The sequence below is a fragment of the Chiloscyllium punctatum genome, chromosome 8, assembly GCF_047496795.1.
Source record: "Chiloscyllium punctatum isolate Juve2018m chromosome 8, sChiPun1.3, whole genome shotgun sequence".
Classification (NCBI taxonomy): domain Eukaryota; kingdom Metazoa; phylum Chordata; class Chondrichthyes; order Orectolobiformes; family Hemiscylliidae; genus Chiloscyllium; species Chiloscyllium punctatum.
Genome location: NC_092746.1, coordinates 127,992,624 through 128,019,705, shown reverse-complemented (window position 1 = coordinate 128,019,705; position 27,082 = coordinate 127,992,624). Strand labels below are relative to the sequence as shown.

The following is a 27,082-nucleotide window of genomic DNA, read 5'->3' as shown; positions in this document are numbered from 1 at the left end:
CCCATCCCTGGGGAAAGGATTATCTGCATTTGTCCTATCAATGCCCCTCATGATTTTATACTCCTCAATAAGGTCACCCCTCATACTCCTACATTCCTAAATAGGAATAAAGTCCTATCCTGGCCAACCTCTCCTGATAACTCAGGCCTACTAGTCCTGGCAACATCCTCATAAATCCTCTTTGCACTCTTTCCTGTTTAATTATGTCTTTCCTATAACAGGGTGACCAAAACCCCTCTCAATATTCCAAATGCAGCCTCACTAATGATTTGTATAACTGTAGCATAATGTCCCAACTCCTATATTCAATGCCTCGATCAATGAAGGCCAACACGTTAAATGCCTACTTCACTATCCTGTCTACCTGTGACACCCTTTTCAATGAACTATGTACCTGTATTCCTGGGACCCTCTGTTCCATGGCACACCTCAGGACCTTATCATTTACTGGATAAGTCTTACCTTGGTTTGACTTTCCAAAGTGCAACACCTCACACTTCTCTGTATTGAATTGCATTTGCCAATCCTCAGCTCATCAAGATCTCTGTAATTTTTGAGCAGTTGAGGAGACTGAATCTGTGGGTTTCCTTCCCTCAGAGGGCTGTCGATGTTGACTCATTGAGTTTTCAAGACAGAGCTTGATAGATTTCTGGACACTGATGATGTTGAGGGATAGTGTTAAAATGGCACAAATAATGGGGCTGAATGGCCTCCTCCTGCTCCTATGACACGTGGCAGTGAGCTGGCCAGAGTGAGCTGCTGCTCCCAGGGCCTGGAGTTGGGATTCTGAGGTTGGTCAGAGTTGAAGGTGAAAGTAACGAGAATGGAAATCCTTTACAGCACGACGTACATCACCTGCCCAGCAGACCCGAAGAAGACTCTCGGTATCAAGCTGCCCTTCCTGGTGATGATCATCAAGAACCTGAAGAAATATTTCACCTTTGAAGTCCAGGTGAGAGTGAGGCTAAGATCCCTGCACTTAGTCACTGAGCTGCGTGGGGAGGGATGGAGAAGGTGGCACTCTGGGGGGATTGCACAGGCTGCACTTGGCTGCATGTACTCACTCTGCCCAGGCCTCATTTACCTGGTTCGTCCTCCCCAACAATCCTCTGCCCAGTTTGGAGCGTCTGCTCTCGTTCTCTCACTCCCCCTGGCACTGACTGTCCGTTCACCATCAACCTCCCTCACTCCCCTTGGCACTGACTGTCCATTTGCCACCCACCTCACTGCCTGCCCGTCCCCCTCTCCCTCTGCCCCGGGGTTCCTGCCTGCCCGTCCCCCTCTCCCTCTTCCCAGGTGCTGCCTGCCTCATGATGCTACATTTAAGGGAGATGTCCATGGATTGATGAGGACTTGGGATGATGGGACTTCAGTTAGTCTGGAGAGATGAAAGAAACTGGGATTGTTGTGTTTGGAACAGAGCAGGGTAAGGCAGGGTTTAGCCGAGCTGTCAACTGGACTCTGCCTGGCACTGCCTGTCTGTTCTGCCCCCTCTCTGTACGCAGGTTCTCGATGATAAGAATGTGCGTAGGCGATTCCGAGCGAGTAACTACCAGAGTACGACTCGGGTGAAGCCCTTCATCTGCACCATGCCGATGAGGCTGGATGACGGCTGGAACCAGATCCAGTTTAACCTGTCCGATTTTACCCGGAGGGCATACGGCACAAACTACATCGAGACTCTGCGTGTACAGGTGAGATCGAGGGGGATGGGACTGTCAGCTGGAGTCGGGGTGGGAGTGAGGGTTTAACTACATCGAGACTGCGAGTACGGGGGAGATGGAGGGGGGTGGGACTGTCAGCTGGAGTCGGGGTGGGAGTGAGCGTTTAACATGGGAGATGGATCAACTGCTTGTATTTTAAAATGAAGAGCACATTGTGTCCAGTCTCAGATGCCACGTTTTAGGGAGATGTCCATGTATTGGTGAGGACATGGGATGATGGGACTTCAGTTAGTCTGGAGAGATGAAAGAAACTGGGATTGTTCTGTTTGGAACAGAGCAGGGTTGAGCAGAGATGTTCAAAGTTATGGTTTTCAGTAAATGAAGAGAAACTGTTTTCTGTAGTAGAACAATCACAAACCAGGAGAGATGGATTTGCCAATAGCCAAATGTGCAGGGGAGGTGGGATCCTAATTTCACACAGTCACTGTGATCTGGAACGTGTGGTTGGAAAGGGCAGTACAAGCAGAGCCAACGCTACCTGTGCAGAGAGAGTTGGATCAACGGCTGAAGGGAAAACACTTACAGGGCAGTGGGCAAAGTGTAAAGCAGTGCTGACAACTCCGTCAATGCTTTTGGGAAAGGCACCATGGTTATTGAGCGAGGTGGTTTTTGCGGAGGGTCTGGAAGAGATTTCCAGAGATTGGGGAAAGGCAAAGTTGGAGGTTTCTTAAGATTGAAAATCAAATGACTCCAGGTTATTGTGCAACAGCTTTACTGGAAATTGTAAGGTTTCGGTCACCACACCTGACAAAGGAGTCGCGCTCTGAAAGCTTTGAATTTCAAATAAACCTGTTGGACTATAACCTGGTGTCGTTTGATTTTTGACCCCAGTTCAACACTGGCACCTTCACATGACACAAGTTTGTCAAGCAGAGGAGTTTGAAGTTTGAGGTGTTGTCAGACTAGAAGCCAGTCTGAAGTTCCTGAGAGGAACTGGAGATTGGATTGCTCTAAGAGTCAAACAACAGGGCAGGAAGGACATGGGCTTCTATCCTGGAGAGGGTTGGACCAGACTCAACATGTTTCTAAAAGGCAGAATGACAAACTGTAAACTCACAAGCTTGGGGTGTGGATTAAAGAGCAGAAATCAGGGAGTGAGATGGGGGCAGGGAGATATCTGAAATTTGGTCACCTGAAGAAACCTGGTTTGTTAGTCAGTCAGCATTGTGAAAGAGGAGGCACAGAAAACACTTGGTCTTAGTGAGCTTTTCTGGGATCTGCTTTTGTTCTATGGGATCTGTTGTAGGCTGGGTATATAAAAGTCCTGAGGGAACTTGACAGGGTGGGTGCTGAGAGCATGTTCTCCAGCCCCAGCCTCAACCCCAGCCCTAGGCCTTGTTGGAGAGACTGGGTTATGGCCCAGACCAGATCCCCTCTTTAAGAAGGTAGCCTCGGCCCGAATGCTTTCTCATTTTAAAGTTGGATCTGAAATATGTGATGGGGCTGGTCAAACCACCTGATATTAAGCAAAACACAAATTATTTAAACGCTATAGTTAAAATATAAACAAAAGAAAGAGGATTTTAGAACAACTTTTACTATTGGAAAACTTAACAGTATCTGTTACTAACTAACTAACTAACTGTGCCAATATAGTAACACCCTATAACTACACCTCCTGGCAAAAAGGTAAATTCAGACATCGATTCTTACAGGCAATTCTCTAACCCAGAAGGGAACAACATTAAGGGAGATTTCAGTGAGGAATCCTTTTTTTAACTGAAGTTCCAACTCTTCTGGGGCGCTACAGCTAAAGAAAACGAGAGATCCTGATCTTGGAGAACTGGTCACAGTGTTACAGCTGTTTTTTTTTTTAAGGACCTAAAGGCTTGTTCCGATTGTTGACTTGCGCTGTCTCCCGTAGCCACTTGGAGATGTACAGACTCTCTTCCAAATAAACCCAGGCCAGCGTCATCACAACCAGAACTGGGCCGGGAGGTCAGGGGGCGCCTATTTATGATGGAGATGGTGCAGACCCTGTCTGAGGGCCCGTGACTCTGTGGACTGGGACCAATGCCCTTTTGAGGGAGGGGAGGGGTACTTGGCAGAGTGGTTAGGGAGGCCTTCAATTAGTGTGGAAGGGGGATGGGAACCAGAAGAGTAGGGCAGTAGGTGCAGAAACGGAGGGAGAGTTAGAAACCAAGGCAAACGTGCCTAAGAACAGGCAGGGAAACGTTGCTGAAAAGAGCAGGGGAGCAGGTCTGAAATGCATGTGTTTCAATGTAAAAAGTAGAATAGGCAAGGTAGATAAACTTGGAGCATTGGTGAGTAAAGGGCGACCCCCGTATCTGGGGAATTGTATTCCATGGTTTCACTTACCCACGGTTTACCACGGCCGGAGCCAGGGAGCTACTGGGAAGGTACGTTTCCCATTGAAATGGATGGGTTCACTCCTGGCCGCGGTTTCGGGCTTCTGCAGGAGGTCCTGGAACATATCCCCCCGCGGGTACGGTGGGAGAGACTACTGTACCGACGTTATTGCAATTACAGAGACTCGGCTAAAAGAGGGCCAGGCCTGGCAGCTGGATGTCCCAGGATTTCGATGTTTCAGGTGTGATAGGGAGGTGAAAGGTGTGTGGGGTGGGGGGGGGGGGGGGGGGGGGGGGGAGGGAGTTGTATTACTGATAAAGGAGTATCTCCCAGCTGTACTGAGGGAGGATCCATCAGAGGACTCGTGCAGTGACACAATCTGGATAGAGCTCAGGAGCAAGAAAGGTGAAATTCCAATGACTGGGATATTCTACAGGCCTCCCAACAGCCAGGGGGAGCTAGAGGAGAGAATATATGGACAGATTTTGGAAAGGTGTTAAAAACAGCGGAGTTGTGTGATAGGTGATTTTAACTTCCCCTATGTCGACTAGGACTCACTACGTGCTCAGGGCTTGGATGGGGCAGAATTTGTAAGGACCAATCAGGAGGGTTTCTTAACACTGTATGTAAACAGTCTTACTAGGGAAGGGGTGATACTGGATATGGTTTTGGGAATGAGCCCGGCCATGTGAGTGAAGTTTCAGTGGGGGAGCATTTTGTGAGTAGTGACCAAAATACAGTGAGTTTTAACATACTCCTGGGTAGGGAAATACAGGAGTGCTCAGGTGAAGGTATTACATTAGGGGAAGGCAAACCAAAATAATATTAGGCCGGAACTGGAGAGCTTTGTTTGGAGGTGGCTGTTTGAGCTGACTGGTACAAGCGGTGAAGTCACATGGTATCAGGGTGAGCTGGCAAGATGGGTACAGAACCAGTTTAGTCACAGGAGACAGAGGGTGGTGGTGGAAGGATGTTTTCGGAATGGAGAGCTGTGACAAGTGCTGTTCCACAGCGATCAGTGCTGGGACCTCTGCTGCTTGTAGTCTACATAAATGATTTGGAGGAAAACGTAGCTGGTCTAATCAGGACGTTTGTGGCTGAGTGCGAAGATTGGAGTTGCAGAGAGTGAGGAGGAGTGTCAGAGAGTACAGCAGAATATAGATCATTTGGGCAGAAAAATGGCAGATGGAGTTTAAGCTGAACAATGTGAGGGGATGTGTTTTGGAAGGTCAAGTGCAGGTGGAAATTATACAGTGAATGGCAGACCCTTAGGAATCTTGATATGCAGAGGGACCTGGGTGTGCAGGTCCACAGATCACTGAAGGTGGCAGCAGGTAGATAAGGCAGTAAAAAAAGGCCTGAGGTAGGGCTAGCCTTCATTGGAAGGGGCATTGAGTATAAGGATAGACAAGTCATGCTGCAGCTTTTTAGAACTTTAGTTAGGCCACACTTTGAATATTGCATTCCGTTCTGGTCACCATATACCGGAAGAGGATGTGGATGCTTTGGAGAGATACAGAGAAGGTTTACCAGGATGTTGCCAGGAATGAGAAAGTGAAGACTGCACATGCTGGAGATCAGAGTTGAAGAGTGTGGTGCTGGAAAAGCACAGCATGTGAGGAGCAGGAGAATCAATGTTTTGAGCATAAACCCTTCATCAGGAATGAGGCTTGTGGGCTGAGAGATAAATGGGAGGGGGGTGGGGTTAGGGTGAAGGGAGCTGGGAATGTCGATTGAAGGTGGGGAGAAGGTGATAGATGGGAAGGAAGGTGGATGGGTCAATAGGGGGTGCCAAGTTGGAGGGTTGGATCTGGGATGTGGGGGGAGGGGAGGTGGGAAAGCTGGTGAAATCCACATTGGTTCCGTGGGGTTGGAGGGTCCCAAGGTGGAAGATGAGGCGTTCTTCCTCCAGGCGTTGGGTGGCGAGAGTTTGGTGGTAGAGGCAGCCCATGACTTGCATGTGCTTGGTAGAGTGGGAGGGGGAGTTGGTCACAGGGCAGTGGGGTTGTTCAGTGCCTGTGTCCCAGAGATGTTCTCTGAAACAATCTGCACGTTGGCATCCTGTCTCCCCGATGTAGAGGAGATCACATCGAGAGCAACAGATGAGGTATGTGGAAGTACAGGGAAATCTCTGATGCATGTGAAACGATCCTTTGGGGCCTTGGATGGAGGTGAGGGGGAGGGAGAGGTGAGAGCACTGGTTTTGCGATTCTTGTGGTGGCAGGGAGGAGGCTGGAGGTGGAGGGTCGGTCGGTGGGTGGGTGGTGTGGTCCCAACAAGGGAGTCCCTGAGGGAATGGTCTCTCTGTAATGCAGATAAGGGTTGGGAGGGGAATATATCCTGGTGTTGGGGCATGTTTGTAGGTGGTGGAGGTTGGTGGGGTGGAAGGTGAGGACGACGGGGGTCTGTGGTTCAAGGGCAGATGTGTGGGAAGTGGAGGCGATGTGCTGGAGGGCATCGTCAACCGTGTGGGAGGGGAAATTGTGGTTTTTAAAGAAGGAGGCCATCTGGGATGGCCAGGTATAGGGGATTTTAGTGATGAAGGAAGGTTGGAATGACTGGGATTGTTTTCACTGGAACACAGGAGGTTGAGTGGTGACCTGATAGAGGTTTATAAGATTGTGAGTGGCATGGACAGAGTGGGAAATATGAGGCTTTTTCCCAGGATGGAGGTGTCTATTCCTAGGCTCATGGTACGAGGGAGGAGTTTAAAAGAGATGTACGAGGCAGGTTGTTCACACAAAGGGTAGTGAGTGCCTGGAACATGTTGCCAGAGGAGGGGGTGGAAGCAAACATAAGAGCAGCATTCGAGAAGCATCTGGACAAAAGACACGAATAGGAAGGGAATAGAGGGATACGGATCCTGTAAGTGAAGACAGCTCCAGTATGGAAGGGCAAAGTGATTCAGTGCAGGTTTAGAGGGCCGAAGGGCCAGTCCCTGTGCTGTATTGTTCTTTGTTCAAACACACTTAGTCTGCTAGGACCAGGGTCGCTTAATATTTTTAAGGCAGAGGTTGACAGCTTTCGGCTCTCCCCTCCATTGGTCAAGAATCTATCAGGAGTAGGTGGAAAATGGAGATGAAACCACAGTCAAATGAGCTGTAATCTTTGTGTACTGGGTGTATGCTCCTGCCTCTAATGAGTTTGTCCATCCATCTGTCTGTCTGACCCTACGACCAAGGGCTGGGATGCCACCTTTTCCAAGTGTTTCATTCTCTGTAGGAAGGAAGTGAATGAATTTTCTCACCTGTTTCTTCCTGGAACATCTTCAGTTCTGGCTTCAGAGAGAGAATCTAAGGGGAAAAAAAACATGTTGCTGTGTAGCTCTGTTCTGATCCACCGCTGCCTCCTGCTGTATCAATACGTTCAGGTGTCCTTGGGAGATTATCTGTTGTTCACATCTTGCTGAGTGCTCTCTGGGGCTCTGACTGTGTCTCCGTGTCAGACATCACTGGCCTGTTTGGCAGCTGCCTGGTTATTTCAGGCAACTCGGTTAAATGGAGCTGTTGGGAACATCTTTGGGCCTGTGTCCTGTGTTTTCTTTGTTCGATTATGCTGATAGCACAGGTCCTCCCTTGCCCTGTGTCTGTCTCGCTCCAGCGCTGGGATCTGAGAGATGTGTCCATTGATACACTTGCCTGACTTGTAGAGCACATTGTTGTCCTGAGAGTTAGTGCTGGTGCTCGAGTTTGAAAAAGTTGCCCTTGTCATTTCTCAGATTCACGCAAACTGTCGTATTCGGCGTGTTTACTTCTCGGACCGGCTGTACTCGGAGGATGAACTCCCAGCTGAATTCAAACTTTACCTACCTGTACAGAATAAAGCCAAGGTGAGTCCATTGTGAAGCCTGGAGCTTGTGGTAACCTGACCTGGAGAGGGAGCAGTTCACCCTGTGATAATTGGGCAGGTCAGGCGTGTGTGCATTGTGGCACAGAGGGGAGCTTACTGGTGGGAAGAGAGAGCATTGCATTCATGATGCAAGGTGACAAATAGTTGTGAGCAGCACATTGTTTTTGCAGGTTAATATTTTGATAAAATAGTGGTGAATGGGTGGGCGGGAGGGTGCAGTGGTAGTGTCCCTACCTGTGAGTCAGGGGCTTGGGTTCAAGTCTTACCTGCTCCAAACGCATGTCATGACATTTCTGAATAGGCTGATTTAGAAAATATCCATCTGATTAAAGTAATGGAAATAATTCTCACAGCGCCAGGGACCCAGGTTCGATTCTAGCCTCTGGCGACTGTCTGTATGGGGTTTGTACATTCTCCCCGTGTCTGCGTGGGTTTCCTCCGGGTGCTCCGGTTTCCTCCCACAGTCCAAAGATGTGCACGTTAGGTGAATTGGCCATGATAAATTGCCCATAATGTTAGATGCATTAGTCAGGGATAAATGTAGGGGAATGGGTTTGGGTGGGATGCTGTCCAGAGGGTCAGTGTGGACTGGTTGAACCGAAGGCCCTGTTTCCATACTTTAGGGAACCTAATCTAATTCGAGGTCAGTACAGGAGACAGAAACTGCACTTTCTCCCTGTTCTTACTTGCAACCACCATTCTTTTTAAAACTAGCAAGTTTTTAGCAAATCATTTGGTCAGACACCACCTGTAATTGCTGAAGAGACACATTTTGGTGAAGCCTTTTTTGCATTCAGCAAGCTCAACTTTGCAATTCGCAAGAAACACCAACATAAAGAGGGAATAAGTGAAGGTGGATGGGTGTGCTGACCATTAGGGCAATGTCGGGGGAAAAAAGTAATTTGCTCTCCCAGTCTGTGAAAGCACACAGTCGCCTTCCCCAGTTGCTGCAAGCTCCAGGACTGGGTGAGCTGCTCCATCTTGGGAGATGTTTTCAAATCTGTTTGTTTAATTATATCTAATCACATTGGTATTTCTGAATCTCCAAATAAAAGCAAAATACTGTACTGCAGCAACTGGAAATCTGAAATAAGAATCAGAACGTTTCGAGTCCAGTATGACTCTTCAGCCGTTTATTTTGTAAGAGTCACTGGACTCCATATTAGAAGGTAGGACAGTAGAACACAGGACTCGGCCCTTCTCTCATTGTGTGCTGAACTTGATGCCAATCTGAAGTCTATGCCTCTATGCCCTGCCTGTACATGTATCTGTCTGTTTCTTGCTCTCGTATCTGCTTGTACCGCCTCCCCCCTGCTGCAGGCACCTGCCACTGTCTGAGAGAAAAACCTGGCCATTGCCCACCCTGGGGAAAAGGTTCTGACTGACCGTCTGTTCTCTGCCTCTAAGAATCTTCTCCACTTCGATCAAATTACCCTCAGCCTCTGATGGAGACAATCCAACCTCTCCTTATAGTTAATACACTCCAATTCCAGCAACATCCTGTTAAACCTCTTCTGCAACCTTTCCAAAACTTCCACATCCTTCCTATAGTGTGGGGACCAGGACTGCATGCATTACTAATAAATGGGCCTATCTGAAGTGACCTGCTGGCTTTTATACTCCATTCCTGAATGTTGAGGGTAAGGTATGCTGTATGCTGTCTTTACCAACTCATCCCACTTTCAGGGGGCTCTGACCTTCCACCCCGCCATCTCTCTGTATATCACTGCTCCTCAGGGTCCCGCCATTGACTCTAGACTTTCCTCTTGCATTTGACATTGTCGGGATTAAACTCGACCTGTTGTTTCTCTGCATCGCTTTCCAACTGATCTATATCTTGCTGTATCCTTTGACAACCTTCCTTCCTATCCACACCTCTACCCAATTTTATGTATAAAACCATGTATATTTTCATCTAAGTCATCTATAAAGATATATAGACAACAATATGGTGGTCCTTGTGGAACACCACTGGTTGCAATCCTCCCATCAGAAGAACAGCCCTCCACAACTATCCTCTCTCTCTCTCCTATGACTAAGTCAGTTTGCTGACTTAGTGGATCCCATGTGACTTAATCCTCTGGACCAGCCTACCATGAGGGACCTTGTCAAATGTAAAGTCCATGCAGACAACACCCCCTGCCCTACCCTCAATCGCATTCATCAAAAAACCCCATGAAATTTGAGAGACCTCCCCCACATAAAGCCATGCTGATTATCCCTCTATTCTTTTCCAAATGCATGTAAATTAATTGTGTTTTTCTTTCCAAGGTTTCTGCCAGACCTGCTGAGTTTCTCCAGCACTTTGTTTTTGGAATCTTCGGTGCCCTTTCAGCCTTCTGTTTTCTCTCCCACTTTGCCAGTCCTTCCCACCCAGAGTCAGTGTGGACGGGATCTCTACCTGGACACATTGTCAGGGACTGCTGGTGGGCAGGCTGGAATGATGAACAAAGCTTTATTTTAAATCTGTCAACTTGTGAAGTGATGTATTGGTGGACATTACAGACCAATCCCCTTCTCTTAAAAACAGCAGAAGTGAAAGGAGCTGAAACGATTTTTTATGTGACAGTAGTTTGGATCAGGGAGTTAGACTACTCAGCCAGACAGCAAGGCTGTGAGGGGAAGGCTTTAGAATGGCACTAAATGAAATGCTTATTTGAAGAACCAGTGCAGAACATGTCCCTGTTTTGCACTGTAACAATTGTCTGGATAAGGAGTACAGCAATGTGGAACATTAACCTGTTCTAAATCTTTCTCTGTCTCTACACAGTGAGAATCATCAGCAGGATGATGTTTCTGTCTGTTAGGAGTTCAGAAGACCAAGTCTCTTCAGCACCATCACCTTCCCCCAACATAAGGTTTCTCTGTGGAAAGTAAATGTTTTGTATATTTTCATTTAATATAAAGCTGGTGATTTAAACATTCTTGTTGGTTTACTTTAAATATTGTATCTTTTTTGGAATTAAAACTTTCTTTAATCGAAGATGAACCTAGTGTTTCACTGAAGGGGATGCAGGAAGGTAATCACTCCAAGGGCAGTATGAACTCTGTACAGATTGTAGTAGCTGACAGGATGGCTATTGAATACAGTCCAGCCTCTCTCTGCCGAAGATGAACTGCTGCTGACTGGTGCAAACACCTCCGTATATCATTGATTTTTTAAATTCCTTCATGGGCTGAGGCCAACGTTCATTTCCCTGACCTTAATCACCATGTGGGAGTAATGAACTCCCACAGTACTGTTAGGGCAGGAGTTACAGGATTTTGAGCCAGTGCCATTGAAGAACCAGTGATATAATTCTGGGCAACAGTTGAATGAGTTGGAGGGGAACCTGCAGGCTGTGGTAATTCCACTTTCATGCTGCCTTCATCCTGGCTTGTGATAGATGTCCCAGAGCTGGTCAAGTGTTGCTGAAACTTGAGCAGCTTGTTGCTAAGTGCTGCATGATAACACGATGGATGGCAGCGTTACCACCCCATCAGTCATCCGAGTGATTGTCTGGCTGGCTTAGATTTTGTATAACTTGCGAGTAGGTCATGCCAAGGAATTTGCTGGTGTTGAACTATGCTTGATCCAGGACGGCTTAACTCAGTGGCAACCGGAGTAGAGTGAATCTCCAACTAAATCAATATCCACAGATCAGCTAGAGTGAGGTCCAGGCAAACAAACCCATGGCTGTATTTTTAGAATTCTACATTCCCATCTACTGCTAACCCTACATTCTCATACCTTACAACAGACTTCTGTCTTGAAAAATATCATTTCTGCTGTTTCCAAAACTCATCACCACCATCAGTTAGTAATGGACAATAGATGCCATTTATGAATGAGTTTATAAAACATTTATATTCACATGGTAGGCCAGAGCTTAAATGTTGCTAACAGGAGGATTAGCAATTGAAGCTTTTGGTCTGGTACAGAAGTAGGGGGCAAGAAACAGACAGACAAACACACACACACACAATTTAGTGTAGAATGAGAAGAGGATGAGTGGTCAGCTGCAAATGGTCAAGAGGACATGTTGTTTGATAGGTCCATGAGTGATTGGGCCTCCATACCTGGTGTCACTCCGGCACTGAAGCTCATCACATTTAGCCTGCTGTGTGGTAGGCAAAAAAATCTTTTTGGTTTGAGAGCAACATCCTGTTAGTGGAGAAAAGCACTCAAGGAGTTTACTGTAAAGTAACAGTGAGACAGCAAGCTGGACAGAGAGACCTTCCCCCTTCCAGGGTGGTCTGACATAGACTGTGCATCACTCAAGACTAGCAGTGCTAGATGCAAGCCCTTTTTTGTGAATTTTCAACAATACCACAGATGCTGATTTGATCAGAGTCGCTGAGAGCATGCAGGCTAGTTCTGATATCTCCGCATCAAACGGAGATCGTAAACTGAAACAAAAACTCTGCTTTCTCTGTACACCTGCTGCCAGACCAGCTGAGGAAATGTTTCCGATCCAAATGAATGTTCTGAAGAACAGGTCACAGATCCCAAAATGCCAACTCTGCTTTATCTTGCCACAGGTACTGCCAGACCTGCTGAGTTTCTCCAGTAATTCCTATTTTTGTTTTAAATTTCCAGCATCTGCAGTTAGTCATTCACAAGGTTTCCAATAAAGTTGATTTTCTAGCACATGGAACTGCAGGAGCCCCTGAACAATGACGTAGACTTCTGGCAGGGAACAGTTAAGAACCCATTTTCCAGCTTCTCACCGCTACATTTACACTGAGCTGATTGAATTGCTCTATTTCATTCATGGATGTGTGTGTAGGATAATGTTTGCCAATGGTATTTGTGTGGCCCAATGAAACACCTTGAATTACACGCAATTAATTCATGAAGAGCACCTTGAAGTCGTTTAAAATTGTTTTTATTAAAAATCATAGCTATTGCAAGTGCTACATAAAAAGATCCCCACTTGCAGGCTGGCCAGACCTTGTGTCCTGGCTTCCCTTTTTTAATCCATGATCTCTATTTACTTGTTCAATTTCCAAGATACTCCCTAAAAGACATGGCACACGTAGAGGAAATCATTACAATATCAGAAATTAATTCTATATACATAAAACAGCATTAAAAACACATGTTTGGAAGAACATTGCTGGTGCGTTTGTTGTATCTGTAACTCATTGAAACCAGGACGACAGCAAGAGGGCACTGGGTGAACTACTGATTCCAGGTTACAACTGAGCAGTATAATAGATGGGAGCAAGACTGGGACATGACTTTTCTTGGATAATGCAGTAATTCCTTCCCCCTTATGACAAAAGGGCAGATTGTAAAATCACTACGTAGTGTAGAGTTTGGTAAACAAATTCTGCAGCTTTGTTCTATAATAGAGAAAGCTGGCCACCTTGATTGAGAGGGTTAAGAAACTAAAATGAAGTTACATGGTTAGCATTCACACAGTATTCAATACTAATTAGGCTCTAGTCAGCAGAACTCGGACGTCATTCAATAAGGAGAGAAACTGGGGTTGCATAATCTACAATGTATTAAACTACTCCTGAACTGGGTGAGGTCACCATTAAGGTCCTGCCGTTTCAACCTCCCCACGTCTCTCTAGAGACAGAGAGCAGCATATGGTCCTCTACACCTATGTGACCCTTTTCCAAACAGGGCACTTGTCTAACCACAGGGTCCTATTACAGTAGGAGGTCAGGAGTTCCACATTCTGGTTAGTCCTATTCACAGGACAAAAGGGAATGGAAGTAGTGAAAATAAATCTCTGCAATACAATGAACCAGATGGGAGCATCACAGTCTTGCCTCAGATCACCCCCAGATGGGAGCAGTGTATTTACAAAAATAAGATCTCTGCAGAGGACGGCAGTTTTCTTATAAAAATAAAACAAAAGCTATACAAAAGTCAAAAATGAGCGCAAATAGGACAACACAATCGTATTGTCCGGATCTTCCCCCCCCCCCCAAATAAAATCAGATTCTGCCCTGCGCTCCAGTCAGGATTCACTGTACAGACCAGTTAGAGATTGCTGAAGCAGAAAATCATTGCCACCATTTGATTTTCCAATAATCTGCCTCCCTCATTTCCAGGGGCCATGATGTGGGTATTGAATAAGAGCCACAAGGAGGGGAGGGCAAGGTATATCATGGAAACTGGCGTGAGGGAAGAATTTGATGAGGCAGGGTGTTCTCATCAGGTCATGGTTAGGCTGTAGCAGATTTTCTTGCTCTCCTTTCCTCCAATCCCTCTGTAAAAAGAAACCCAGACCCACTTAACAGAAACAAAACATTAGAATATTTCACAGCCCAAGTTGCTTCTTTAATGCTTCCTCCTATTCAATATATATTTCGCCAGTGCAGTGTACTCATGAACTGTGGTCAGCAATGGTGACGAGACAGAGCCACAACAGGAAACAACTATCTCAGCACAGATCCTATTAGTAGAAGTATCTATCCACACACCACTCCCCTCCTCTACTTGTCGCTCGCCTGTAGTAAAATAAGCCCCTCTCGTCTATACAAATCAATCCAGATTTCAGTTGCTGATGTGCTCCTCTAGTGGGACAGGAATGTTAAATTTTGACTCTGCAATTTCTGGAGTATTATCTTTCATATTGTTGATGCAGTTTTGTTGCTGTAAGAATCAGCAAACAAACTTACAATCAGAGGTTTCAAAATCAGTCAGGCACTTAGTGAAAAACAGACACTTTTCTGGGGAAGATTGTCTCTGGTTCAGACTGGTTTTAGCTCCAGTTTTTTGAAAAGTATTAAGTTTTCCTACGATCAGTGTTTATAGTGAGAAACATCCATAACACTTGGTTGTTGACTGGACTTAGTGAAACCAGCACATAATGGGGGTTGTGAAACCTGAGCACAGTTCCTAAAGGAGGAACAGATGGAGTACACAGTGAAGGAGTATTTTGTTGTTTAAGGCACTCACTCACCCAACGTTTTGTTAGAATATATCAGCAAAAGTCAATGTTTCTGACAGGATGAAAAGCTGCTGGGCAGGACTTCCTCCTGAGAGATTCCCTCATACAGGCAAATCATTCCATCGCCTCACCCGCTGTATCGGAGACTTTAACCTTGTCACAGATGAGCAGGCTTCAGGAAACCAGGGCACAAGGGAGACACTCTCAGAGGATGAAAACATGGCTTTTACTCCATCTTATAGCCTTACCCCCCCTTCCATTGACTCAGCAGGTAATCGACAAATTATTTGGAGATGATGTTTGACTCCTGGAGGCTTATTCAACCCGAGGGCTACATGTACTCAGCAAAATGGAGAAATCCTACACTGGGCTCATTCACAACACACACAGCACATTCCTAAACACAGCTATCACAACTCCAACCTGTGACCAGGAATGTTCCTTGCTGGCTGGAGGAAATGCGAGATGCAAAAAAGAAACCTACCAGCAAACAAACAAACAACAGAGATGAAAAAAATAAGTGTCCTCCATGTGGTACCACCCAGCTGACCTTCAATGTTAATACTTCAGACATTTCAAATGAAGTTAGAGGAGAAAAGAACACCCTATTACCTGCTTCAATCCCCCGATCCTGGATGAGGAGAGAGATGGTGAATGAATTATTTTCACCAGGCTCAATTAAAACATGACATTTTCTCATTCAATCCCACTGCCCCCTCCCACCCCTCCCCCCGGTTTGTTGGGGATCATGCAGACAAAATCCAACCACCTCTCCCTCTTTTACAATGGGTGGTTACACTAACACGTCTTCTGGGTCACACATTTTACATCCCACATCACCGCGATCTTGCCGACTGAAAACCCGATTTCCACCTTACCCTCATTCCCCAAACCCCTGACCAGCCAGTCACCAGCTTCAGTCCTCTGGGCCCAATTTGTAATATTCAGTGACTGCATTACCATTTTCCCCACTGCTCTGTGGTTGCAAAAAGTATAATTCACACAGGATGGTGTCCCGTGTGTTCCACAAACAATTTAAGGCATTTAACCCTTTAAAACAAAAGAAAATCCTCTCCAAGAAATTTCCACCGATTATGAAAGTAGATGAGTGTCCTTGCTCACGTTCCAGACCGTGTAGTTTTTGCAGGTTTCCTGTGATCACTGCGATCCCTCATAGTTCAGGATGTAATAATCATGGACATACATCAGCACTGCAATTGGCTGACCGATGATCAGGGACAACCACACTGCTGCGTTTCCATAATTCCCACTCAGAAACTTCCCAACTAACCAAGCCAGTGGAACCTGGAAATTAAAGAGACAAGTAATTCAATTTCTTTTCCACCCCTGTACATCACAGTCTGTCTTCTCCCTTCCTCATCATCCCACAATGTGCGTTGAGTCACAGAAACCCACTGCACTGAAAAGGCCCTTCAGTCCATCAAACCCGTGCTAGCCAAAAACATGTCGAGGGGATTAGTGTCAGAAAAACTGCACACTTCTCAGCCCACACTCCCTCCTCAAAGCTGGAGGAGCTAGGAGTTCAGACCTTACATTGATCAGGTAGACAAAATTACCTCTCCACACACACACACACACACACACACACTCTCTCTCTCCCTGTCTCTCTCTCACCCACACCTATAAGTCTATGGGGTGAATTTGCATTTGCAGATTTGTAACTGCAGATACATTCTACTTTGTTCAAAAAGCACACAATCCGTAGGCAGTCAATGTGATATTTTATGAATGCTTACTTTGGAAATAAAACTAGTCTGACTCTAGGATAGGACAGAGACAGAGTCTTACCTCACACCTTTAATGCAGTGTCTGAGCTATCACATTTTGTTTAAATATACTGAAAGCCTGAACTTACCTCAGGGTAGTAACTTGAAAGAAATTCAGGGGTTTACATATTAATCAATCAAACCTGCATCCCCATTCTAAATGATTAAAGACTTAACAGCGATCTAGGTTTGTTCAATACATCACATCAGCTGTACGATACTTTGACCTTTTACTATAAATTCTGTGTCCTATGTATCCTGTTCCAGCAGCTACCTGATGAAGGGAGTGTGCTCCTTGTACTTGCAAATAAACCTGTTGGACTATAATCTGGTGTCATGGGATTTTCAATTCTGTCATCATGGATAAAGTTGAACATCCTGAACAATCTGCGTTTAGCTAAAATCTGTTCTTTAGACGGGTCTGGTGGGAAGGGCACTCTGAGTCTACTGTTGAAATGATCATAGATCAGCTGCGATTACCACACATTAAAAACGTGTGAGATGCAGTAGCTTTTGCAACCATGAGGATGGTACTGGGAGGGGAAAAGGGGGAAGAATCGATAAGTTAGCACCCCTCTGTCCTGTTTGATTGTCACATTCAGGCTTTTGGGTTCATCCAAGGTTAAGGAAATCACATATCGCGTGTCAACCAACCCAAGAGGGTAAATGCTTTAATCATTCGACGAACATTATAGTTCCTTCTGGTAGAACGAGACAGTTGCATACCTCTGCAAACTCGCACTATAGAAAAATCAGACTGCTGTGGAGAAATCACACTGTAAGAGACCTCTACAGAAAATCCCTATACCCATTCAGTTGACAGTTTGCCTTATCCAAACAATGTCCACAATTTGTCAATTGCATTATAGCCAATTCACGTTGAGGAGATGCGCATTGTACCAGAATGACCTGTACTGAATCATGCTGACCTGTTCCCATACAACGCTCTCCATCACGCTCAGCACCACAGGATGGACAAGTGGATGTCAGCCTCTGCTTTTGCAGAATCCACCTCCCCGAATCAGAGTTTTGTTCACGTGGAAGTACTCACCTGAGCCATCATCCCCATGAATGCCCACAGACGGAACATCTTCAGAGGAACACTGACCAGATACTGGAGAAACAAGACAATCTTTGAGGATTCGAGTTACAGATTCATACAACGCCATTTCAGCATTAAGACAAAGAACTGCAGATGCTGGGAATCGGAAAAATAGCAATTGTTGGAGAACCTCGGCAGGTCAGGCAGCATCCTTCTGAAGAAAGGTCACTGGACCTCAAAATGTTAACTCTGCTTTCTCTCCACAGATGCTGACAGACCTGCTGAGTTTCTCCAACAGTTTCAGTTTCTGTTACAGTTTCTGATAATTTATTGACATTGTGTGTCAAGATGATGGTGGCCTCAAGCTCCATTCGAGAAGCTTGAGAACCAGACGGGCCGACCAATGAGAGTGACGCACTATTGCTGCTGGTGCGTTCCGTTGGATAAGATGGGAAACCAGATTGGGGTGGGGTGGGGGGTCTGATCTCTAAAACGGATGCAAAATCTCTCAATGCTATTCTGAAAAGCAGGAGCTTTCTCTCAGTGCCCTGAATATATTTCATTGACTAATTTCCACGCTGTAGAGATTCATTCAGCCCACTGAGTTCACACAGACACAGCAAAGAGTATCCCACCCCACCCCCCAACCCCATCCTGCATTTCCCACGGCTACACATCCCTGGACACCATGGACAATTTAGCCTGGCCAATCCACCCAACCTACACAGCTCCAGACTGCAGGAGGAAACCCACGCAGACAGTGGGAGAATGAGAAAACTCCACACAGTCACCAGAGAGTGGAATCAAACCACCTGGCACTGAGAGGCAGCATTTCTTCATCGACTAACATCTCAAATAGACTACACAAACACAAATCAGGAAAAATACAGAACATGTTAACACTGATCCCCACCCTGAATCTGTGGCCACAGCTGCTGAGTATTTTCAGCCATTTTGGTTCTTCCACAAATTGACCAATTCACCTGTTAGTTGGAACTTGCTCTGAGCAAGCTGGCTGCCATGTTTCCCCACAGCGCATCTGAACACATTTCAAGAAACACTTCGGTGGCTGTGAAGTAATTTTGGACATGCCAGAGAGTGTGTAGAATGGCAGATTTTTCTTTGCTCCACCAAAGGACTTCAGCTGGAAACATCTTGCAGCTGCTGACCAAGATGATGTTATCTTGGGTTGAGACGTGCAGCATTTGGAGGTGATACGTTCACCGTGATGTTCTCCAGGATGTGCAGTCCTTTTCCTGAGCAAATGCGTTGGGGGAATGTGTCAGTAAATACGCCTGATCGCGGCGGTGGCTGACCAGCACCACCTTATGGCCAGTTAGGGATCAGCAACAAACATTGGTCAAGCCAAGTGTTACTTGCATCCTATGATGCTTGCACTGGGAGGAGACCATGGTGGAAACAATGATTATTGCTGACAAAGGATGGCAGGAACTGCAAAACCAGCAATAAACTCCAATGCAACAGATGGGGAGGGCAGGAACCAGGGGAATTGTGGGGGGCGGCATCAGGGAACTATCCTCACCAGCTAAGGAGCTTTCGAGGGAAGGGATAGCACAGGCTGGGAAGGTAACATTTAAACACTCAGCAGCAAAAACAAAAGCTCCCCAAAAACAAAACATCCAGACCTCGTGAAAGAAAGCAGATGCCAGGAAGACTGCGGTCTGTGCCATCCTCTTGTTCACCCCCATCTTCAGCATGGGTTTGTAGAAGTGCCTGCAAATAAAACACACTGATTTACTGCAGATTCGCCCACCATCCACCCAACCAACCAAATATTAAAGTGCCCCCTCCACTCCCATGACCTCTCGGTTCATCACACCCAAATTGGCCTGTTCCGATCTCTCCTTTAACTTGTGAACTGTGCTGACCCCACGGTGCTGTACCAGTGGGAAGGACAAGGGCAGCAGATACACACAGGCATTGCAGTTACAAAGTCCACTTCCGAAAGAGACATCATCCTGAGATGGTAACAGTTTTAATTGAGGGGTGATAGATGACAGAGGTAGGTTCGTTAATCAGAGCAGTAGGGGCATGGAACACACCGCCTGGAACAGTAAGAGCCTCAAGGAGAAAGTGAGGAGAGCAGATGCTGGAGATCAGAGCTGAAAATGTGTTGCTGGAAAAGCGCAGCAGGTCAGGCAGCATCCAAGGAGCAGGAGAATCGACGTTTCGGGCATGAACCCTTCTTCAGGAAACTGCCCGAAACGTCGATTCTCCTGCTCCTTGGACGCTGACTGACCTGCTGCACTTTTCCAGCAACACATTTTCAACAGTAAGAGACTCACCAACTTTAAGGGCATTTAAATGGTCATTGGATAAACATATGGATGATAATGGAATCGTGTAGGTTAGATTGGTTTCACAGGTTGGCACAACATCGAGGGCCGAAGGGCCTGTACTGTGCTGTATTGTTCTATGTTGCATATATCACTGCTGTTCCTTAGGTGTTGCTGGATCAATATCTTGGAAGTGCTTCCCTAACAGCTCTGTGAATGTCCATCTACCCCAGGGAATGTAGTGGTCTAAAATGAGAGTTCACCGCCTTAATGGCAATTAGGAACAGACACTACACGCTGGTCTACACAGTGTCAGCCACATGCCACACATTAAACTAAAGTCCCAGGCACCTCTAGCCCCCAACCTTGCTGACCTACAACAGGCCATCAATTGCCTCCAAATTAAACAGTTGTCTGTGTCTTCAAATTCGTTAGTGGCCTTATTCCAAAACACCTCAAATCTAACAAGAACATCTCAAGGTATCCAGGCATAAAGATAGGGGCCTCCGCTGTGTTCTTTAACTGCAGAAGAAAACATTAGAACATCGCTGCTATGTAATTTTAAGAATATCTGTAGATATGTACACAGCTTGTTTTCCACTATATAAACAAGCAATGAAGGTACAGAGAACATTGGTGGCGGTCGTAGTAGAACTCAACAGATAATAGGCAATATAACAATGTAAATTAATGCAACAGCATAAATAAAAGATAAAAAAACAATAAACAGAGGCAGCTGCATTCCCATAAGACGACAGACTAGACATTTTAAGGAGCAAAGGAGAAGTGGTGTCCTGATATAAGTCAGGATGAGGGGCACCTCCAGTTAGAATCAGCCGCCGAGCAAAGGCAGTGTGTACACTATAAACATTGCTGCTTTGTTTTGTGACTGCACTGAATATAGTCTCCAGCAGGAGGAGCTCTCTAACATCACAGAGGGTGCCCCTATACCATCAGCTCCAGGGCAACTACGGGATGGGGACAAACCGCTGACCTCATCAGCGCTGTCCACATGTGGTGAAAGAATGAAAATGTTATCCCGCTATCTTGACAATGAAAGGCTGTAATGTTGTGATATATTACAGAACGGGGGATACAAAGTGGGTTTGAACATTCAGAATGGTTTTGGAGGACCAGCCTGAGGGTTTGGGTGGGGTGGGGGTGTCATAGGTATTTACTATCCTGACTTTACAACTCCGCACAATCACGGCGATATAACTCCCAATTACAGGAAAATACTGCTCAGATATCCAGCCCTGTCTGTGCTGAATCATTGATTAATGAATGGAAATCTAAACAATTCCCTTCCACCAAACTCTCCGTTCCCCATCTCCAACCTTCATTTACCTTCAATCCCAAATGTTTTCAGCCGAGTTAGGCCTACCTTTTTGTAAATCCCGTTAGAAAGCACTGAACCTCTCTGTCTCCTTTGAGTCTCACCATTGGGTATGGCCTTAAAGGAAGCTAGCTCAATACAACACAGAGAAAGCAAAAGGAGGAAGCTTTAATAGCATTCCATAAAGTGTGGCGGAAAGACATAAGTACTGGAACAGAGCAGATGGCCAAGGGGCCAGTTTCTGAGCTGTAATCTCTATATAAATGTTTTGCCTCCTTACTCCTGGTGCTCTTTTCCCTACGGCTCGGTCAATCATCACAGGACTTGCCCCATCACTACATTAAAGGTGATGCTAGGTCAGAAATGAATGCCACACAAACCTTCACCTTTAACTCATTCCCATGACTCCGGTGAAACGCAGTCAGCAGAAGGGAGCTTCAGGGTGGAGTAAACTCGACTCACCTGCTGCACCACTTGTGAACGGGAATATTCCAGTTCTTCCAGAAGTATGTCACTGTCTCGGAATTCCTAGGACACAAACACGTTGTTACGCACACACTTCAACATCGACGGAACTGCCAGGACCTTCTGGGGGTGAGGGGCTAGGGTAGTGTCACCCAATCTACTGTCCAGCCCGGGGCAGGGGAAACTGTTGCTGGGGTGAAGTTACTCATGCCTCGGGCATTAACCGAGGTGCTCAGCAGTGAGCAACGGGACAGTTCCATTCCAGTATCGGGTCAACTCCCCGCTTAGGAACCCAGCTGACGGTAAACACTGGGCAAGTCAGATCTGGCCTTGGGGGACCAAATGTTTTATTTTCCTTTCTGTAGATCACAGATAAGTTGTCAATATAAACAGTGAAAATACATCTTATGAACAGAAGTGTATTCACAAGAGACTCTCAATGTACTTTCAAACCAACATTAAAATTTACTACACAAAAAAAAACACAAGCTCTCAACTAATTGAAATAGTACTCATCCTTACAAATATCTGAAACAAACATTTGATCTTTTTGTCTGGAAAGCCACCTTATAGACCCTGAAAACTTTGCAAAGAATCATCCATTCCCACACTAAAGCCCTTTGTTCATCTGTCACTGGTGTAATTAATTTTCTTTTGGCAAAATTCTGCATTTACCCAACATTATTCTCTTGAATTCACATCGCCCATTACGTACCCACAAGGCGCTAACTCAGCTCCCTATTATGATTGAACGTGGGTGAAGTCAGAATCATGCAGCATAGAAACAGACCCAAACTCCAAACTCCACTGTTTACCTGCAGTAGGTTCACAGCCGATGTTGCCCTGATGCTCATCCAGGTGTTTCTTAAATGCTGAGAGTGTCTGCCTTAACAACCCTCAGGCAACACATTCCAGCTGAAAATGTTTTTTTCCTTCGATCTCCTCAAAAACCACTCCCTCCTCACCTTAAACTAATATCCTCTGGTCTTAGACACATCTGCCACAGGGTAAAGATTCTCACTATCTATCCTGTCCATGCCTCTCAATGTTGCACCCATGAATCGGATCCACCCCCTCAGCCTCCCCTGCTCCAGGGAAAACAAGTCCATCCTATCCAGTCTCAGCTCATTACTGAGACTTTCCATCCCAGGTACCATCCTGGTGAATCTCCTCTGCACCCTCTCCAGTGCAATCACTTCTCTTCCGATAGTGTGGCGATTGGAACTGCACACAGTATTCCATCAGTGACATTACCAATGCTCTATAAACTTGGTACAAGTCTTCCTTGCTCCTATATTCTACCCTACAATTGAGTGAATGAAGACAAGCATCCAGTGTGCCTTCTTCACCCACCCTGTCTACCAATGCTAACAGCTTCAAAGATCTACGGACTTGCACACAAAGGTTTCTTTGTCCCTCAGTCCCCTGCAGGGTCCTACCATGCATTGTCGATACCCTTCCTTTATCAGACCTCCCAAAATTCATCACCTCACACTTATTGGGATTAAATACCATCTGCCATTACGGTCCAATTTACCAGCTGATCAATATCAGAATGTAACCAGAGACCATCCTCCTCACTACCAAAACCACAGCATTTGGGTGGCACAGTGGTTAGCACTGCTGCCTCACAGCACCAGGGGTCCCAGGTTCAATTCCTGCCTCAGGCGACTGACTGTGTGGAGTTTGCACGTTCTCCCCGTGTCTGCGTGGGTTTCCTCTGGGTGCTCTGGTTTCCTCCCACAGTCCAAAGACTGTGAATTGGCCATGCTAAATTGCCAGTAGTGTTAGGTTAAGGGGTGAATGTAGGGGTACGGGTGGGTTGCACTTCGGCGGGTCGGTGTGGATATGTTGGGCCGAAGGGCCTGTTTCCACACTAAGTAATCTAATGTAATCTAATCTAATCAAACTGACTAATTATACTTTCTACATTCATATCCAAGTCATTAACGTTTATAAAAGACAGCGTCCCGATGGTACACTGCTGGTCACATGACTCTAATTACAAAAATGACCCTCCACCATCATCCTTTGCCTTCTATTTGTAAACCCCCACCTTTGGGCCCAGTTTGACAACTTGCCTCGAATCCTTTGGGCTCTTACCTTTCAGAGCAGCTTTCTATGTGGGACCTTGACAGAGGCCTTAATGAAGTCCATGTAAACCACATCAACCCTCAAAAATATTTGTCACTTTTCAAAAAACTCAATTAGTCAGACAGGATCTCCCCCTGACAAATCCATGCTGACGATCCCGGATCAATTCCTGCCTTTCCAAGCATTGATTAATCCTGACTTCAGAGATTTGCACAATAATTTCCCTTCCCCTGCTGTCAGACTACCTGCTCTAATTACTGGCCTATCCCTACTGTCCTTCTTGTACAAAGGGAATCACATTAATTATCCTCCAGTTATCAGACACTGCACATGCGATCAGTGAGGGATTAAATATTAGATTACATTACAGTGTGGAAACAGGCCCTTCGGCCCAACAAATCCACACCGACCTGCCAAAGTGCAACCCACCCATACCCCTACATTTACCCATTACCTAACACTACGGGCAATTTAGCACGGCCAATTCACCTGACCTGCACATCTTTGGACTGTGGGAGGAAACCGGAGCACCCGGAGGAAACCCACGCAGACACGGGGAGAACGTGCAAACTCCACACAGTCGGTCGCCTGAGGCGGGAACTGAACCCGGGTCTCTGGCGCTGTGAGGCAGCAGTGCTAACCACTGTCCATCACGGCCACTGCAATCTATTCCCCCGCCACCCATAGGAGCCTGGGATAAGTCACCTCAGGCCCTGGGGATTTATGTACCATTATGTCCAATAAAATATCTCATACCACCTCCTCGTTAATCCTATAATGTGATCGAGAACCTCAGCTGTCCTACCGATGGCCCCAGCTACAATGTCTTTCTCCTCTGACATTTACTCGTTCCATGCACAAGTTGTCCCTTTGGTCTCTAACAGGTCCCTGGTAATGTACTTACAGAAAGGCCTGGGAATTACCTTGATCCTGGCCCCTCTTTTTCTTCCTAGTTTTCTTTATAAACACCCTCCTACACATTGTACTTATGAAGGATGTCCCATTTTAGTGAGCTGTACCTGACTTCTTTTTATTTCACTCATGGGTGTCGACATCACTGGCCAGGCCCAGCATTAATAACCCATCCCATTTGCCCAGAAGGCGTTTAAGAGTCAACCACATTGGTGTGGGCCTGGAGTCATGTCTAGGCCGGACCAGGTAAGGACTGCAATTTGGAATCTCTAGTTATTTTAGTTTCAACAGACCACAACACTGGATGGAAGTGACTGGGAGGCAAATCAAAAATTTAACAATTTAAGGAGATTTTACTAGGACATTTAAGGATGAGCGATTAATACTGGCCCAGCCAGTGAAGCCCACAAACCCTGAATGAAGGAAAAGGAAGCTTGTTTTTGAGGGGTCATTCACTTTGGAAGGAGCAACAGGAATACAGAGTACTGGGCCAATGGTTAGGTTCTTGGTAGTGTCGATGAGCAGAGAGATCTCTGAGTTCATGTACATAGATCCTGAAAGTTGCCACCCAGGTTGATAGTGTTGTTACAAAGGTACACGGTGTTAACTTTTATTGATAGAGGGATTGCGTTTCAGAACCATGAGGTCATGTTGCAGCTGTACAAAATGCTGGTGCGGCCATATAATTGGAGTATTGCGTGTAGTTCTGGTCACCAGATCACAGGAAGGATGTGGAAGCTTTGGAAAGGGTTCAGGAGAGATATGGCCTGGTGTGTAGGAGAGGTCTTATGAGGAAAGGCTGAGGGCCTTGAGGGTGCTTTCATTAGAGAGAAGAAGGTTGAGAGGTGATTTAATAGAGACATAAATGATAATCAGAGGGTTAGATCGGGTGGATAGGGAGAGCCTTTTTCCTCGGATGGTGATGGCTAGCACGAGGGGCATAGCTTCAAATTGAGGGATGATAGATATTGGACAGGTGTCAGAGGTAGTCTCTTTACTCGGTAGTAGGGGTGTGGAACACCCTGCTTGCAATTGTAGTAGACTTGCCAACTTTAAGGACATTTGAATGGTCATGGCATAAACATATGGATGATATGGAGAAGCCGGTGTTGGACTGGGGTGGACAAAGTTAAATCACACAACACCAGGTTATAGTCCAACAGGTTCATTTGGAAGCACTCGCTTTCAGATAAAGGAACCGTGTCGATTAGATGGGCTTCAGATTGGTTCCACAGGTTGGCGCAACATTGAGGGCCGAAGGGCCTGTACTGCACTGTCATGTTCTATGTTGATGCATCTACTTGGGACAGTCTGCTTCTCAAACTTGAAACCAAATATTCCCAACTGAAATGTCGAGGGAAGGATTGTCCAGGATGGATACAGAGTGCATTCCCTCATTACTCCAGAGGCTAGTTCTTACCACCAGTCCCTGTAGAACTCCCGATCTCCAAACTTCATTATTTCAGCCAAAACGTTCATAGAGGAGTGAAAAAACCAGTAGAAAAAGATGAGCCAGATTAGGTGGTTGGGAACCTGAAAAAAAAGGGCAAAGAAAGTGGTTCAAGGTTTTGCTACATTTTTATTCTCTTTAAGGATACAGGGAGACACCTGGGTGAAGGTATATAAAGCAACCACAAGTCAGTTAGCAACTCCCACGGGCGGCCAGTTGTTATATTCCCAGTTATGGCTTGATACACCATAATCTTTTCAAGAATGGAACATAAAGAATCAAGGTTAAGAAAAGGATCCAGGTTTGAATTAAGAAAAGGATCCAGGCAAAGAAATCTATTACCACAAACATGAACAATACAATAGGTATACTGAACATGGACAATAGTGATTCTAGGAACATGAGAACAGAACAGGCCAGTCAGCTCCTAGAGTCTGTCCCATCACCCAATGGGATAGACCTCGGTTGGTTTGTGGCCTAACATCACATGCCTACTTTTGGCTCACATCCTTTAAGGCCTTTGTTTAACAAATACATTTTCAATTTAATTTAAAATTAACAACTGATGCAGCATTCAACTGTGGGAGGTTGTGGGAGAGTGTTCCAAACACCTCACACCTTTTGTGCATAGATGTGCTGCCTCCTTCTCTCCTGAGCGGTCTGGCCCCAATTCTCAGACTATGCCCACCCCCCAATTCCAGAATCTCAAACCAGTGGAAATAGTTTATCTTTACCTCCCCCATCTTCTCCTATTAACATCCTGAAGACTTTGATCAGATCACCCCTTAATGCTCCAAATGCAATAGGAAACAGGCCTAATTGGTATAATCTCTCATAACTTAATGCCTGAAGTTCACGTCACATTGTTGGAAACCTGTGTTGTACTCCCTTCCAAGGTCAATCCACCCTTTCAAAGATGTGGT

General features: G+C 45.9%; 2 protein-coding genes across 3 annotated transcripts in view; one reads left to right on the top strand and one right to left on the bottom strand.

Moving 5' to 3' along the window:
• cfap20 (cilia and flagella associated protein 20) overlaps window positions 1–10,807 on the top strand; it is a 30,793-nt gene extending 19,986 nt beyond the window's left edge. Inside the window, exons 4-7 of the mRNA XM_072576459.1 lie at window positions 841–952; window positions 1,506–1,694; window positions 7,753–7,863; window positions 10,654–10,807. Of these exons, the coding sequence (XP_072432560.1) occupies window positions 841–952; window positions 1,506–1,694; window positions 7,753–7,863; window positions 10,654–10,656 (415 nt within the window). The 3' untranslated portion in view covers window positions 10,657–10,807. The remainder of the gene's footprint in view (window positions 1–840; window positions 953–1,505; window positions 1,695–7,752; window positions 7,864–10,653) is intronic.
• Window positions 10,808–12,735: 1,928 nt separating this feature from the next.
• The window catches only part of LOC140480893 (diacylglycerol O-acyltransferase 1-like), a 129,660-nt gene continuing 115,313 nt past the window's right edge, over window positions 12,736–27,082 (bottom strand). For both annotated transcript variants that reach the window (XM_072576457.1, XM_072576458.1), the window contains exons 13-17: window positions 26,130–26,242; window positions 21,701–21,766; window positions 19,252–19,339; window positions 17,615–17,677; window positions 12,736–16,081 (exon numbers count right to left, since the gene is read on the bottom strand). In XM_072576457.1, coding sequence (XP_072432558.1) covers window positions 15,935–16,081; window positions 17,615–17,677; window positions 19,252–19,339; window positions 21,701–21,766; window positions 26,130–26,242 — 477 coding nt within the window. In that variant the 3' untranslated portion in view covers window positions 12,736–15,934. The remainder of the gene's footprint in view (window positions 16,082–17,614; window positions 17,678–19,251; window positions 19,340–21,700; window positions 21,767–26,129; window positions 26,243–27,082) is intronic.